This window comes from Diplotaxodon limnothrissa, linkage group LG10, assembly GCF_057381915.1.
Source record: "Diplotaxodon limnothrissa isolate DT_005_m linkage group LG10, D_limnothrissa_male_GT1.1, whole genome shotgun sequence".
Lineage (NCBI taxonomy): Eukaryota > Metazoa > Chordata > Actinopteri > Cichliformes > Cichlidae > Diplotaxodon > Diplotaxodon limnothrissa.
The window spans coordinates 20737467-20752559 of NC_140605.1; the positions used below are offsets into that span (position 1 = coordinate 20737467).

General features: G+C 39.4%; 1 protein-coding gene across 1 annotated transcript; it reads right to left on the minus strand.

Annotated features, from left to right (window-relative positions):
* Positions 1-5474: 5474 nt before the first annotated feature.
* On the minus strand, positions 5475-6065 carry LOC146624359 (claudin-4-like). The gene has a single exon (XM_085364567.1). The coding sequence runs from the start codon at positions 6063-6065 to the stop codon at positions 5475-5477; it is 591 nt and encodes a 196-aa protein (XP_085220693.1).
* Positions 6066-15093: the final 9028 nt, after the last annotated feature.

Sequence of the window (15093 nt, forward strand, 5' to 3'; positions counted from 1 at the left end):
AATATTTGTTTTTTCTTATATTCAGCTGTGCAATAATCACTGTGCAACATACTCAAATGTGCAATTCTATTTATCCATATTGTATATTCTATATTTATATATGTGTATATATGGTGTATTTATGCTTATATCCTTACTCTCATTCCCCTTATGGTATCTGTGACATGCAACTTCTGTCGGTGCTGTGCTACTGGAAACTGAATTTCCCGGAGGAACCCACCCGAGGGATTAATAAAGTTTAATCTAATCTAATCTAATCTAATCTAATCTAATCATATAAAATGACAATAAAGGGTTATTCTATTCTATTCTACAGATTCAGATAATGGACTTTCTCAAACTTGTGTGAATATCTTAAAAATGCTTGTAAAAACTTTGGCCCCATGAAAGAGAGAATAACCTTCCTCTTAAAAGAGCAAAACATTCACTTCTTGGACTGTTTTATTGTTGACTAAGCTGTTCATGAATATATGTGTGCATTTTCATTATGGTTAAATTCCATATTAAGTGCACTTGGCTGGTATCACTACATACATCAGTCCATTGAAGTAGTGGATTTTACTATAGCTGTTTTCACAGAAAATAGGCACAATGTTGTCTCTGTGCTCCATGTTAGCTCTGTCCCCCCTGTCAGCTATGTCTCCTTGTCAAGTCTCTGTGTATGTCTTCTGTTTCCTGTTTTGTTTTGATACTTCCTTGTCCTGTGCTCATTACATTCAGTTTTGCTTCCTCCCGGTCTCCTTATGTCAGATTAGTTCTAGCTGTGTTTTCAAACCAATAAAGCAGAGTTTTTAAAAACACTGTCTGTCATATGCAGCCTACAGGAAATTAATGATGTAAATGTGAAACAAACTTTAAGCATGCATGGAAAATATGCTTCTTTTTTATTCTTTTTGAGACAGGCCGTGTTGTGTGTGCTAGCATACAGTTGTCCCAATACGGCTGTGTGCAGGCAAGAGTAGGACCCAAACGCAAACTCGCAGAGACAAAAAGTAAACATGCCAGGACTCGCTGGCAAGCTGGAAACCCGTGCCAGCCCCCTGTATGCAGATTGCAGTGCGGCAACCCACATAGACAATTGGCTGCCTGGGATCCTGTGACGCTCCATGAAGCAATTAGTGGCTGATTGTGCTGAAGATTCTTCACACTGTGGGCTGCTGCCGAGGACTGAACATGCAGTTTGTCCCCCTTGCCTCTCTTTTTGAACTTTGCTTGTTAATCTCTATGGTTGAACTTAGCTGGAGCAGATTTTTGTGGTGTTACTGCTTGTCACGTTAGCCTTAGTTAGCTTTAGTTAGCTTTAGTTTTTCACTCCCGTGTGTGTGTTAGTTAATTATGTGCTGATTATATGCCCAGTGGTCTGCTGAATGCGGCCCTATCGTTTTTCTGTTTGAATTTTGCAATAAAACCTTTATTTCACTTAGTTTCCCGTGTGAGGGCTTATGTATGTTACTCCTCCCTGTCCCCTAGCAGAGGGGGTCGTAACACAGAGCACTGTTATGAGTGGAGGACTGTAGCAGCGCACACAAGAGGAATTCATGAGTCAACAGACTGAAATTAGCTACCCCATAAAAGTGGTCACCTTTAAGAAGAAATAAGTCAAAACCTTACTAAATTAGAGAAATTTTGTGTTAGTATCTTTCCCAAGGAAAATGCAAAATGCATGCAGACTGAGAGCAGCCAGGGATCAAACCACCAACTTTCCAGTTAGTAGAATTTGGAATATTGATATCAAAATTAATTATAAAAATACAACACACATTACAAATAAGTGCAGTTTATACAACAATACAGCATGTGTGGTTGCCTGCATGTGTTTTCCAGAATCCATTTTGTGGTCTTCAATTAACTGTGTGTTTAGTTCTTGGGAATAATAGATATATGTATCAGCTTCCTGGTATGGATGCTGGCGAAGTCGGAGTGTACAGACAGACCAAATTTTCACTCATAAGAGTCTGAGGAATGTTTTTCAATTGGAGCTTGGGATTTACCCTCCGGCATGCAATTCTGTGAAACCAGCCATCTAGAATGAAATATTCAGCAGAAGTCTACAGATCATTGGAGAGCATGTACACAGACCTTCAGCACGCTGTATGAAAGGTGGAGTTTGCTAACTAGATGTGGGGTGAGCAATTCCTTTGCTTTCTGTGTCTGCTGTTTTAAGGTACCAAAACGCTCAGGATGACCACATGACTTAAGGCACAGAAAAGTGCAATAGTCACTAAGACAATAGCACAAGGCTACACCTTTTTCCCTGTCTGTTTTCACTTCCTTAAACACCCTTCAGTGGATTTATTGTCTGTTTTCCTCTGTCCTTTAACAGAACGCCTGTTCTCCTGCACCACTCCAGGGCTTGCTTTTAGCATGGGGGAATCAAACTGGCGACCCCTGCTCCAGAGGTGTGTCTTACCACTACACTATTTAGCGTCTTCCTGTTAAAAGGGAGTTTTTCCTTCCCACAGTTGCCAAGTGCTTGCTTATCCAGGGTTGTCTGATTGTTAAAATATAAAGATCTTAAGGTGATTGCTTTGATTTAGCGCTACGTAAATAAAACTGAATTGAAACTTTGTTTTTATTACAATTCAAGCAAATTCTGCAGTAAAATATTCAGAATGGAAATGAATAACAAAATCATTAATATTGAACCAGTTTAATAAAGAAAACGTAGTCAATGATCAGGTCCAGACCACTGGCCATACAGTCATGTTTTATAGCAGTTTTGAATCTTTTGATTTTGCAAAGGATATAGTGTGAGAAATATAACCACACACAAAGCCGCTGTCATTGAATTGACCTGCAAATAACCTGCAAACACCCGGTGAGCATAATCTCAATAGGGAGAAACAGTCCACAACTTTTACATGCTGGCCCATGTCACGGGTGTGGGGGTGTGGGGAGGTGGGGTGGGGTGTCAATACATAGACTAAAGACATTTCCACTACACCACCAACACATTAAGCATCAAACCTTTTAGTCGGGCTCAAAATAATGTCCTTTCTGGTTTTATCTTACGCCTGTTTACTGGCACACACAGTGTGCTCTCATAATCTCTCATCATTTATCTCATAATGAATAAAGCAAAGCATTTCAAACACTTCCTGGGCATGTTTAAAGTTTCATATTTACATCAATTTTTTTCTGTAAATCATTTACAAACTGGGATCAGGCTGATCAATTTTGTGCCAGACAAAAGGAAAATGAGGATATGCAAAGACACTTTTTTCCTACCATTGTTGTGCAGCACATTATTATTATTATTAGTATTATTAGTATTAGTATTAGTATTCTTTTGGCTTACTGCTTTATTCAACACACTTTATTTATTGAATGTTATATCAACAGTTTGACATAGGACAACAAAAAAACATCCCAAGCCCCCGACCCGGAGAGAAGTCAGGAGGGACATACATGAATAGTTAATAATTATAATAAATAATCAGGTATATTTCTGATTTCTTCCAAATAACCTCATTTGCCACCTGTTGAGCTGTTGACATTGTTCACATACAAACCCTAAAAACTATGTTGCATCTCTGTGAACCCACTCACACTTTCCATTGAAAAAGAGTAGGCAATGACACGTCTTTTAACCTTATAAGGATTAATCTTTTAGCTATCACTGTACCAAAGGCAATGGCATCCAGCCTGTATTTTGTGTTCATGACATTGTTTGTCAAGCCTGACATGTATTGTCTTTTACACATTAAAAAAACAAAACAAACAAACAAACAAACATTTTTTTGTTTGGCTTCTTTTAGAAAAACAGCCAACATAAAGACATCTTTACCAGAGCCAGAATCCAGGAAAAGGTCACAAACATGTAGCAACACATCTGAAAGCATATTGATTTGCTCTCCTGATATTTATACTGCAGTATTGATATTTTAACCTTTAAACAAAACGTTAAATGACCCAAACCCCAAAACATGATCTCATGCTCTAATGAACAGACATTTTAATTTGACAATTTTACTGTTACAATACAATCAACCAAAATAAATAGATAAAGAAAAAATACTGCTAATCATCAACATTGAACCAGTTTAATAAAGAAAAAGTCAAAGATCAGATCTGGATTTAAGCCACACAATCATCTTTTATATTAGTTTTGAATGCACATGCTTTTTAGTTTTACAAAGATCATAGAAAAAAGGGAAAATTGTGTCCACAAGTTTATAGTAAACAGCATAAACAATAAACATGAAAAAAAAAAAGTGTCTATAATGGTATAAAATACAACAAAATATATCAAGAATCAATTTACATCCTAAAATTACCAATATTTCTGCCTATTAGATTTTAGACTTTTTTATTCTACTCATTCAGCCTTTGTTGGCGTACTTAATGTTTTAGTCATTTCTATCTCGGCAGATAAAGGAGCTGCAGAGGAGGCCTCCTCCCAGGAACAGAAGTGCTGTGGTGATCCAGCCAATATAAAGCGAGGCTCCCAGTTCCAGAGTGCCATGGGGCAGAAAGCTGTTGAAATTATTCTGGATGGTGGCGGTGGTGGTCCAGCAGAAGTATTTCCCGCAAACATTATTTAGTATTATTTGTGGTTAAAAACTTTAATGACAAAATTATTCAACAAAACAACTTTTGAAATTTCTCCAGTCTAAACTAAATCCTTTTGGTAGTTACTGTTTGACACAACAGATGTGTTGAAGTAAAACTGACACTTTGTCAACTCTGACTTGTCATCTATGATTAGATGTAACACATATAAAACTTTAAAAAACCCAACCGCTTAATTGTCGTTTTTAATGTATAATTTTTAAACTTTTTAAACTTTGGCAGTGTGGTCTTTGTTAACAGTTTTTTAATCATCTTGTCGTTTTATTTTTCAATGCAAAACTCGACAATGTTCAGTTTTTGCAAACTCATTCTTACTATGTTTATTAAGCTGCTTTAATGTTAAAAAAGGCACAAAAAATACATATTATTTTGCATGCTCTGAAATATTCATTTTCTTTTGATATAAATTTCACTTGTATACAATCACACAAAAAAATATTTTTATTCAAAAAGCATATGTAAAAACAATTTCATGATCATCAATATTGAATCAATTCAATAAAGAGATGATAGTCAAAGATAAAACATAGACTTACAATGCATAGATTTCATAGCGGTTTTAAATGGACATGGTTATGACTTTACACAGATCCCTGAAAAAGTCAAATCTGTCTCCAAACTTATGAGCAACAAAAACAATAAATGAAAAGAAAAATACAAAAGGTGGTTATAATGATTATAATAGATTCAGAGTCAAGTTACACAGTCAAACTGCAAATATTTCTTCATATTTGAATCTGATTTTATACTTTGTTAATCTACTCATTCAAATGACAAACTTAAGGGGAAAACTTTCATAAAACTTTTTTCTTATTTCCAAAAAATGCTCGATGTATAAAAATAAGCCTTATTTAAAAAGCAATAAGGCCTTGCTTACACAATGTAAGAGTTGGAGTAATGTTTTACTCAGTTCCATTTCTGCGGAAAAAGGAGCTGCAGACGAGGCCTCCTCCCAGGAACAGAAGTACAGTAGTGAACCAGCCAATGTAGGCCGAGGCTCCTAACTCCATCTTTTTAAGTACATCGCGATCAGGATCATTAAAAAACAGGGTAGGATGAAAATGATCATTGATGGTGTTGGTTGTCCAGCTAACTGGGATGAGAACAAAGAAGCCTGCAATGAGGAAGGCAATTCCAGAAGTCAGAGCCATTTTCCTCCTTTGCCTTTCGTCTGGCACAAAGTTCATACAATTTCTCCCAGCCACACCAAGCAGGATCCCAAGGAGCTCAGTGAAAATGGCAGTGATGATGAGTCCTCTAGCAGCCTTCATGTCTGCAGGTAACGGTATATACTCGTACCCCATGCAATGCGTTTCATCCCCTGGTGAGATCACACATCTCTCCCATAAACCATCCACCAAGGATATGATAATTTTGGAATTTTTGAAGGCTGTCAAGATTCTCCATGTGGGGAGAGCACAGCTAATGATGCTCCCCAGAAAGCCGATGCAGGCCAAAGCCAGGCCTAGAAGCTGTCTTTCGCAAGCCACCATAATGAAGCTCTGTGACTTTCTTCAAGGAGGAAAGATGATGTGTTCAAAGGAGGTTCGGTAATTTATCTGAAGAGCTCAGAAGGAAGTGGTTATCATTTGGTTATAGTACTCAGAATTTGACTGTGGCTTCCTCTGTACCTGTTCACACTTTTAAAGGAGATGACAGATTTTATTGTTGCCTCTGAGTTGAAACTGATTTCTAAAGAAGGTGACACATAATGACAAAAAACAGCACACAGAAAAACTTAACCCAAAATAAATAATTTGAAAAATGCAGGTAATATTTGGTTGGATCGTACTAAATATGCATCATCAAAACTGAAAAATGCCACATCTCAGTGACAATTATAGTTTTAGTGTTAACTTTTTTCAAGTTTGTCATAAATTTCTAAATGATTAAAAAGTAACTAACTAAGCTATTTCAGTGCAAATAAAAAAATCCTAAATTTGTTCATTATCACTGAAATTTGTGAGATTTATTCACAGTAAATGGTAATATAGAGTTTCCAGGAAGAATGTATGGCTGTGGTCCATTGGAGTGTCTGGGGTTTTTCCACCCATGGTTGCTGGTCTCCTGTCCATACCTCATCCCCCTACTTAAACCTGTGCAACCTGCTTTTTCTCACCAGTTTGTTATGCGCTCCATGGTGGTAACTAGGCAGTTCCTCAGTAAAAACATTTTCTGTTCATTCCCTGGTGGCTTCCTCACCCGCTTGCCTGCCCTCCGGCGTGCCACTACACCTCAAACACACTGAAAATTCCCACAGACATCCCCTCCTCAGAGCCTTCAAAGCCTTGACCTGCAAAGCAAGGAGCATAAACTCACCAGCAAGAGACTCTCAGTTGACTGCTCCTTATCCATACAATAACTCCCTCTCCATCTTTTACAGGATCCCTTTCTGTCTCTCTGTCTCTCCCTATGACCCCCCTCTGTGATCCAGTTCCCTAGGGCTGCCCTTCTCAGCTCCAGTCACCACTTCCCCGTAGCCATTTCTAATCTGTCTCACAACCTCTGGTACATGTATTCCATTACTCCCCAACACTGCATGTGACTGATGCAAGCCAGATCCTTTTAATTAGCAAAATTGTGATTGATAGTTAAAAATTATTGTTGAGGGGCACAGGCATAACTCCACACACATATACATTCAAAAGGGTGCAGGTGCTCAAGCCCCTTCTGCACACCATGCCATGCCACCCCTGCCCCCCTCCACATGCGCTTGCACCTGGGCCTTGTTTTTTTATGGGCGGAAACATGTATACTTTGCAGAAACAACCCTACAAACCAGTGACCACAAGTACAACATGGAATCAAACCTTTTACCACATGCTCAGAACAAGTGTTAATCTTTTTAATTTCTTTTGGTTTTTTCCTCCTTGTTTGTGTTGTTAAATATTAATTCTTGTAATTTTATTGTAATCGTTATGTTTATGTTTGACTGAGCGTTTTCTTCTTTTGTTTGCCCCCTGAATTCCCCTCTGTGTCTCTCTACGTCAGTGTGGTTTTGGTCCCTCTGTCTGTTTGCTTCATTTATTTTAAATGTTAGACCCATATGTGGGTTTCATATTTAGTGTTTTAGTGTCTAGTAGGTTTCTATGGTGGGATTCTTTGTCAGGTTGGCAATATTTTCTCATGCTGGTGTAAAACACTGTGGAAAAAAAGTTAAGGAAAAAATGAGTATTTTTGAAAAGTCATCTTTTTTTGATGGAAGTATTTTAATATTACTGCCAGACATCACTGAGGTGATAATTCAGTCACGTATTGGCTAAATAGCTTGTTTATTCCCTTCATTCATCACTGATTTTTATCTAAAAGTTTTTATTAATGCAGAGTGTTACAGCCCGGAGCCTCAGAGGGAGTGAGACTGCCTTTTTCTTCAAGCAAATCCAAGCGTGCCAGGACTCGCTGACGAATGGCATCTGGAAATCCGTGCCAGCCCCCTGTATGCAGATTGCAGTGCGGCAACCCACATAGACAATTGGCTGCCTGGGATCCTGTGACGCTCCAAGAAGCAATTAGTGGCTGATTGTGCTGAAGATTCTTCACACTGTGGGCTGCTGCCGAGGACTGAACATCCAGTTTGTCCCCCTTGCAGTAACACCACCCCTTTTTGTGGTGTTACTGCTTGTCACGTTAGCCTTAGTTTGCTTTAGTTTTTCACTCCCATGTGCATGTTAGTTGTGTGCTGATTATATGCCCAGTGGTCTGCTGAATGCAGCCCTGTCAGTTTTCTGTTTGAATTTTGCAATAAAACCTTTATTTCACTTAGTTTTCCGTGTGAGGGCTTATATATGTTACTCCTCCCTGTCCCCTAGCAGAGGGGGTCGTAACACAGATCACTGTTATGAGTGGAGGACTGTAGCAGCGCACACAAAAGGAATTCATGAGTCAACACACTGAAATTAGCTACCCCATAAAAGTGAAGAAATAAGTCAAAACCTTACTACCACAGGTGTACAGGACTTAAGGCTAGAGATGGACCGATCCGATATTACGTATCGGTATCGGTCCGATACTGACCTAAATTACTGGATCGGATATCGGAGAAAAATAAAAAATGTAATCCGATCCATTAAATATCACGAAAGCACCTCACAAAACTTGCAACACTCCGTAACTCACCTCAGAACGTTAGCACGTCGGAGCAGTATGCATCACGTGATAGAGCGGCTGTGGCATGCGGGACCTGTCGGTGGTCTGGATAGCATGTGGAGCTTCGCTAGCAACCCGGCATTTCATCTCCGACAAAGTTATCCCCGAGAGAAGTAAAGCAAGTGTGTAAGTCCATCTCTGAATGTTTGTAAAGCATTCCTGCGTTAAGCTTAACAAGCGACTGCCTCTCGCTCTCCGACTGCTACTTCAATCGTGAAACTGCTTAAATGATCAGCTGATCGGCTTTTCTGTCGCGAGTCCGTCTCTCTTGTTTGTTTTTGGTCCCCTTTGCGCCAGAAAGAGGAAACCAGCGGTTGAACAACAGCAGCATGTTTAAGCTTGATAAGCTGTTGTTAGAATTTATTTAATATTACTTTCTATACCAGGATCTTTTTCTACGTAGCTGATGGCTGGTAACTGTGCAGGGGCGGATCTAGCAAAGTTTAGCCAGGGGGGCCGATAGGGCATTAACTGGAAAAGGGGGCACAAAGACATACTTTTCTTTCTTATTCTCATTTAAAATGTCTAGCTTTTAATAAATAATTATCTGACACCCAAAGTTTTAATTTGATGTAAAATGAATAGAAGTCAATTACTGTATATAGTGACTATTAAGTCTAATATATATACCCTAGTAAGCTATAGTACTTTTTCCTTTGGGAAGGTACCATCTGTGCAGTCTGCAATTTTGTTGAAGAAAGATGTTGAATCTATTTAATATTTCTTGAAAAATAATTGATTTCTGTGCATTTTTTTTCACACTGCATCAAATTAAGGTTGATTACGTTGATTAAGCATCATGAGGTGGAGCGTGAGGGGTGGTTCCCTATTTTTTATTTATTTATTTTTGTTGTTGCTGGGAGTTGGAACCCTATTAGTTAGGTTGCTTAATATTTACGCTAAGTACTCTTTAAAATACCAGAATAGGGAGGATGGTGTAGGTCTAAGTTTATTAGATTGATCAGTATTGCTGAACTATGAAATATTTTTTTTGTATACAGGTATAACAGAATAGCTTTAGTGTAGTTGTTGTTTTAAACTTGAGTATGAACTTGCAGACTTGCAAAATGCAGCAAGATATTTTAAAAAACAGTTTTGTTGATTAAAAGAAACTATATCGGATTCATATCGGTATCGGCAGATATCCAAATTTATGATATCGGTATCGGTATCGGACATAAAAAAGTGGTATCGTGCCATCTCTATGGTCACGTTTAGGTAAATTAATTTATACTGAAGCTATTTCACTTTAAATGCAAGTGATATTTTCATTTGAAAATACCCTAAATTAACTAGTGTGTTGTTCAGTTGGTTGAGATGGTATCTGATTAAACAAGTGTTATGAGATAAAATGCAAAGATTGGTAGAGCGGGTCACCTACTCACCGGAAGGTTGGTGGTTCGATCCCAGGCTTGGGCAAGATACTAAGCCCATGTTACCCTCTGATGCATCGATCGAAGTGTGAATGTAGGTAAATGTTAAATAGAAGCACTAAAATCAAACCTTAGATAAAGTGCTTGTGTGAATGGGTATGATTGGGTCAATGCACGAGTGTTATAAAGCGCTTTGAGTGCTCAGTGAGAGTAGAAAAGCGCTATATAAGAACAAGTCCATTTACCATCTTGCTACTTCTGTCTCCTCATCTGATCTATCATTCTCCACTTGCTGTCCATCTGAGAACAATGCACAATTTGCAATTGCATCAATCTATTATTTAATCATCCACACTTAATAACTTTTGCATCTAATCCATAATAAAGTAATAATAGAAAAAGGCTAAAGAACCAAAATATTGTTTTTATTATCGTTTTCATACTTGAATACCTCTGCAATGCAACAACCAGTACATATGTTATTGTACTCTTTTTAATTCAGCTGGTGAGGAATCCACTGCCTCACACAGCTCCTTTTGTCACAGTTTCCTCCTCATGACCTTACAGGGCATGTCTGGATAATGTTATATCATGAGTAAAAATTTAAAGAAAACCTATACACATACAACACACACACACACACACACACACACACACACACACACACACACACACACACACACACATACAGTGACATTTGATACCTTCTGCAGAATACTGTATATACTACGGCCACAAGTTTGCATCATGGTGCTGATCCAGAATCCTTTGCTTAATATGTATTCATAGTGCTATAATAATAAAGTCGTTAAAATAAAAAATAAAGTAATAAATATAAAATAATGTATTTACGACAATTCAATTTGTTTGAATATCCACTCTGTGCAGGCAGAAGCTTTTTAAATGTTTAAACTGTAGAGATACAATAAATTTGCTGCTGTAAAATCAGCATTTTGTCATATGTGAAATATAAATCTAATATAATCTGTTTTTTAAATTATTTTCTTTAAAATATAGTGGGTTTTTGAATATGGTCATTTTAATCATTCATAATTATGTGGATATGCATATTAGATAGCTTTTAGTGAAATATAAGCCCTCCAGAAAGGCAGTGAAAAGCCCTGTAACTTACTTTACAATGAAATATATTCCCTAAAACAGTGGAAAGAGCTACAGACCCATGACACCCTTACTCTGTTAGCTACCAGCTAATGACCAGCACATGCATGCAGTTATTAAAAGAACAGATAATGTTTGTTGCACTGTTGCACACACAGCATGCCCATTTGTTTCAATTCGTCAGTTGTCACCAGATAATTTACCAAAGTGTACATAATAACCTAATACTCCTGTATGCAACAGACTATAGTGTACGCTGTACACCCTATTTACTGTTTTTTGTTGCAACAGTCTGCGTTGCAGGCAGCAAAAGATGCACGTGTTATTTGCAAGTTCGCTCTGCCGTCAAGGGTGAGAATTGATTGATTGCTATCATGTGACTGATGCAAGCCAGATCCTTTTATTTAGCAAAATTGTGATTAATAGTTAAATGTTATTGTTGAGGGCCACAGGCAGGACTCCACACGCACACACACATTTCTTTTCTTTTTTTTGATAGCCTCTTGGGCACCTAAGAGGAAAGAAGCAGGTGCTCAAGCCCCCTCTGCCCCCCTGCATCTGCCTGAATTATATAGTATCTTGGTGGTGCGATAACGAGTGGCAGTGGCAGTTTTAAATAAGACTGGAAACTTTGCGATTATAGAAATATGTTACACTAAGGTATTGCAGTACATAGGAGCCAGACTTACTAACGCTTTGCGCCAGTACATATAAAATAAAATAAAATATTGTTGGTATTTTAAAATAAACAATGCAGTGACAAGATTGCGTGCAAGAGATGGAACTTAGAAATTTCTGACTGACCCTGTGACATGCATTTCTGGGACTTAATTTCTCAATGTACAAAATATGGAGGGGGGGGTATATACGATAAATCAAATCCGCAAACCGATTTACTAAATTTGATACTAAATGAACTGAGTGATTTAGAAAACAGTGCACAACACCTATGAACTTTATTTGGGGATTGTTACCACACGCTATTTTTCCCTCTTTATTAAATCTGACCCTCGGTATAGTCTTAAATATCAGACTATTAAATATTGCCCCATTTCAAACATGTGAATACAAACTCATTAAACTTCATTTGTAACTACCTTTTTCTTCTGGTACCTGATGTCCAACTGCCGAAGCATTACTGAGGTTAATAACGCAGTGCAGGTGCACATTCTCTCCTGACCGTAGATGCCGCTGGCATGGACAAGCCGCTACGCTGATGTGAGGGAAAGAGAGATGCCAAGTGACTATCCTGTCAATCTACACTGGTACTTGCAACGTTTTGCTGCCCTACGGCTGTCGCATTTGACAGAGTTCTGATGGTCTCTGCTGAGACTAATATATTGTTAAGTAATTTCCTTCTTCACTGTCCTGTTCAGGAAACACCTCCCTGTTCAGCTAGTGTGTGAGAGCGTTTCAGTAATAATTTCTCTATTGGCACCTTATACCAACCACACACACAGCACAGAGGAACAGTTACCTGGAAGACCCTCCATCACCTTCAGCTCTCGGCCTGGACACAAAAAGGACAAGAACTCAGCAAGGTCTCACACATACACACACACACACACGCACGCACACACACACACACACACACACACACACACACACACACACACACACACACACAGGAGAAATTATACTTTAAGTGTATACTTTAATTATACTTGTTAAATCCTTTAACAATTAATCAAGCAACCATTTGGAAACAAAAAAAAAACAAACAAAAGTTAAAAAAGGCTTGATCAAATAAAAATTGCAAAATGAAGCCCACCTCAGACACACACACCCATATACATTAAAATTATTAAAACCCCCAATTAGGGACTCAAACGCAGTTGCTGTGCAAGCAGCAGGACAAACCAAAGCAAAGTAAATTGAAACAAAACAGAAACAGGGCATCCCGCAGAGCGGCAGCAGCTATAATATCTGTAAAATGACAAATTGCGTTTAGTGGAACACCACTTTCAATTCAAAGCCGGAAAGGGCAGCTTATACATACCTGGCCCGCTAAACTACTGTACCTGGACCATAGAGGAGCGCTTCCTGACGCAGCAGCAACAGGTGACCCAACATCCCAGTGATTTCTACCTTACAAATAGCCCACATCAGGATAGTTTAGTCCCAAGGCTAATAACACTGTGAACAATGCAATACATACCTCTTCTATTGTTTATTCTTGTAGTGTGCGCACCTGGGAAGGAGTAGTAAATTTTCCAGCCCAACAGCAACAGGAGATGCCACAGCAAGAGGCCTCTAAGTGAGCAACCAACTTCTATACTTCTAATTCATTTAGTAAAAGGACTAGATGTTACAGTCCCTGATAATGCATTGCTTTAAATGGCGAGAATCTTGAGGGTTGGCTGTTATGAGGAAAGGCAGCCCAGAAACTTTGCTAGCAGCACATATCGTTGTGTGCCTCAACTTTCGGTCTTTTACCCAAGCTAATCTGTCATTTTTTGTGGGGGGATTAGAGATCTGATCTAGATTATCATATCAAGATTTGGGACATATCGCCAGTAGCGGACCTTGGATTCATTGGGTGTTTAGTCCATTATCATTAGACACCCTCATCCAAGGAGGCCCTGCCAGGGTTGATCAGGCCCCGGGGGGTTTTACTGGTTTATGCTAAATTCTTGTTTCTCTTCTTCTTTCTTCTCTTTAGTTTTCTGCAGTTTATTTTCTCCCATCTATTCACTGCAACTGAGAAATAATAGTTACCTCTTTAGCATTTATGGAGCCTCACTTCTTCAAAGCCATAGAAAAGGTGATAGAGAGAAGTAAGACAAAAGGGACAAGATAGGAGAGAGCAGAGAGGAGAGCCGGAATATTTTCTTTTCTCTCGCAGCTAGCTGACTGCTTTAGCTGCCCAAGTGATGTCAGCCCTTTTTAACCATAGCCAGTGACTGGTCCTCTCAGCAGTGTTAGCTAATTCTCTTATAGCCTGTCCTCTGATCCCAATCTCTCTAAGCAGTTTTGTGTTGTACTGGCAACAAAGCCCCTGCACCCCACTTCCACCAGGTGCACCTTGATCTTCCAGCCTCTGTCCTCTGCCTCAGCTGCCAAGTTGGCATACCGCAGCTTCAACGCTTCCTCAATTGCTTCCTCCCATGGTACCGTCAGCTCAATGACGTACACAAGTTTTTGGGAGTTAGACCAAAGGACAAGGATGGTCACAGAGTTGTTGTTACGATCTCTGTGGGAAAAATTAGCCTCTGATCCAAGTCCACTTGCATCTGCCAATCCCTGGCAACCTTCACCGGGCCCAGGTCTGGGGTTGAGGGGCTTGTCCTCGGCTTGTCTCCTTCCCGCACAAATGTTGATAAAAACTGACGCTCCTCTTGGTTCGTGAAAGGTTGAGCGTTGATGGATTTTCTATTGCACTCAACTTTCTCAGCTAGACACCTGAGAACCTGGTTGTGTCTCCATGTGTATCTGCGGAAGGCTAGTCCTACAACCGACCAAGATGTGCTTGAGTGTTGCTGGGACTGTACACAGGGGGCAGGATGGGTCCTTTCCAAACCACAGCTGCAGATTTATTGGGGAAGGTAGCACATCGTATGTCGCGTAGATGATGAAACTTAGTCTATTAAACTCCATGCCCCAGATTTCACTCCATGAGAGTTTCCTCTTTTCCACACTCTCCCAATTCATCCAGCGACCCTGCTTGACCACTGCCACGGCTCTGGCATGTCTGGCTGTTTCTTCCTGTCGACGCACCTCCTCCACCACCATTTTTCGACGTTCGATTACAGATGCCTCTTGCCACCGAGGTGTTACTGCGCCAAGACCAAATCCTCCTCTGCCCTGTTGGACGTGACCCACCACGCTACGATGCCGAAGAGCGGATTTCGCCTGTAGCACAGATGTGGCTGGGGTCTACTTC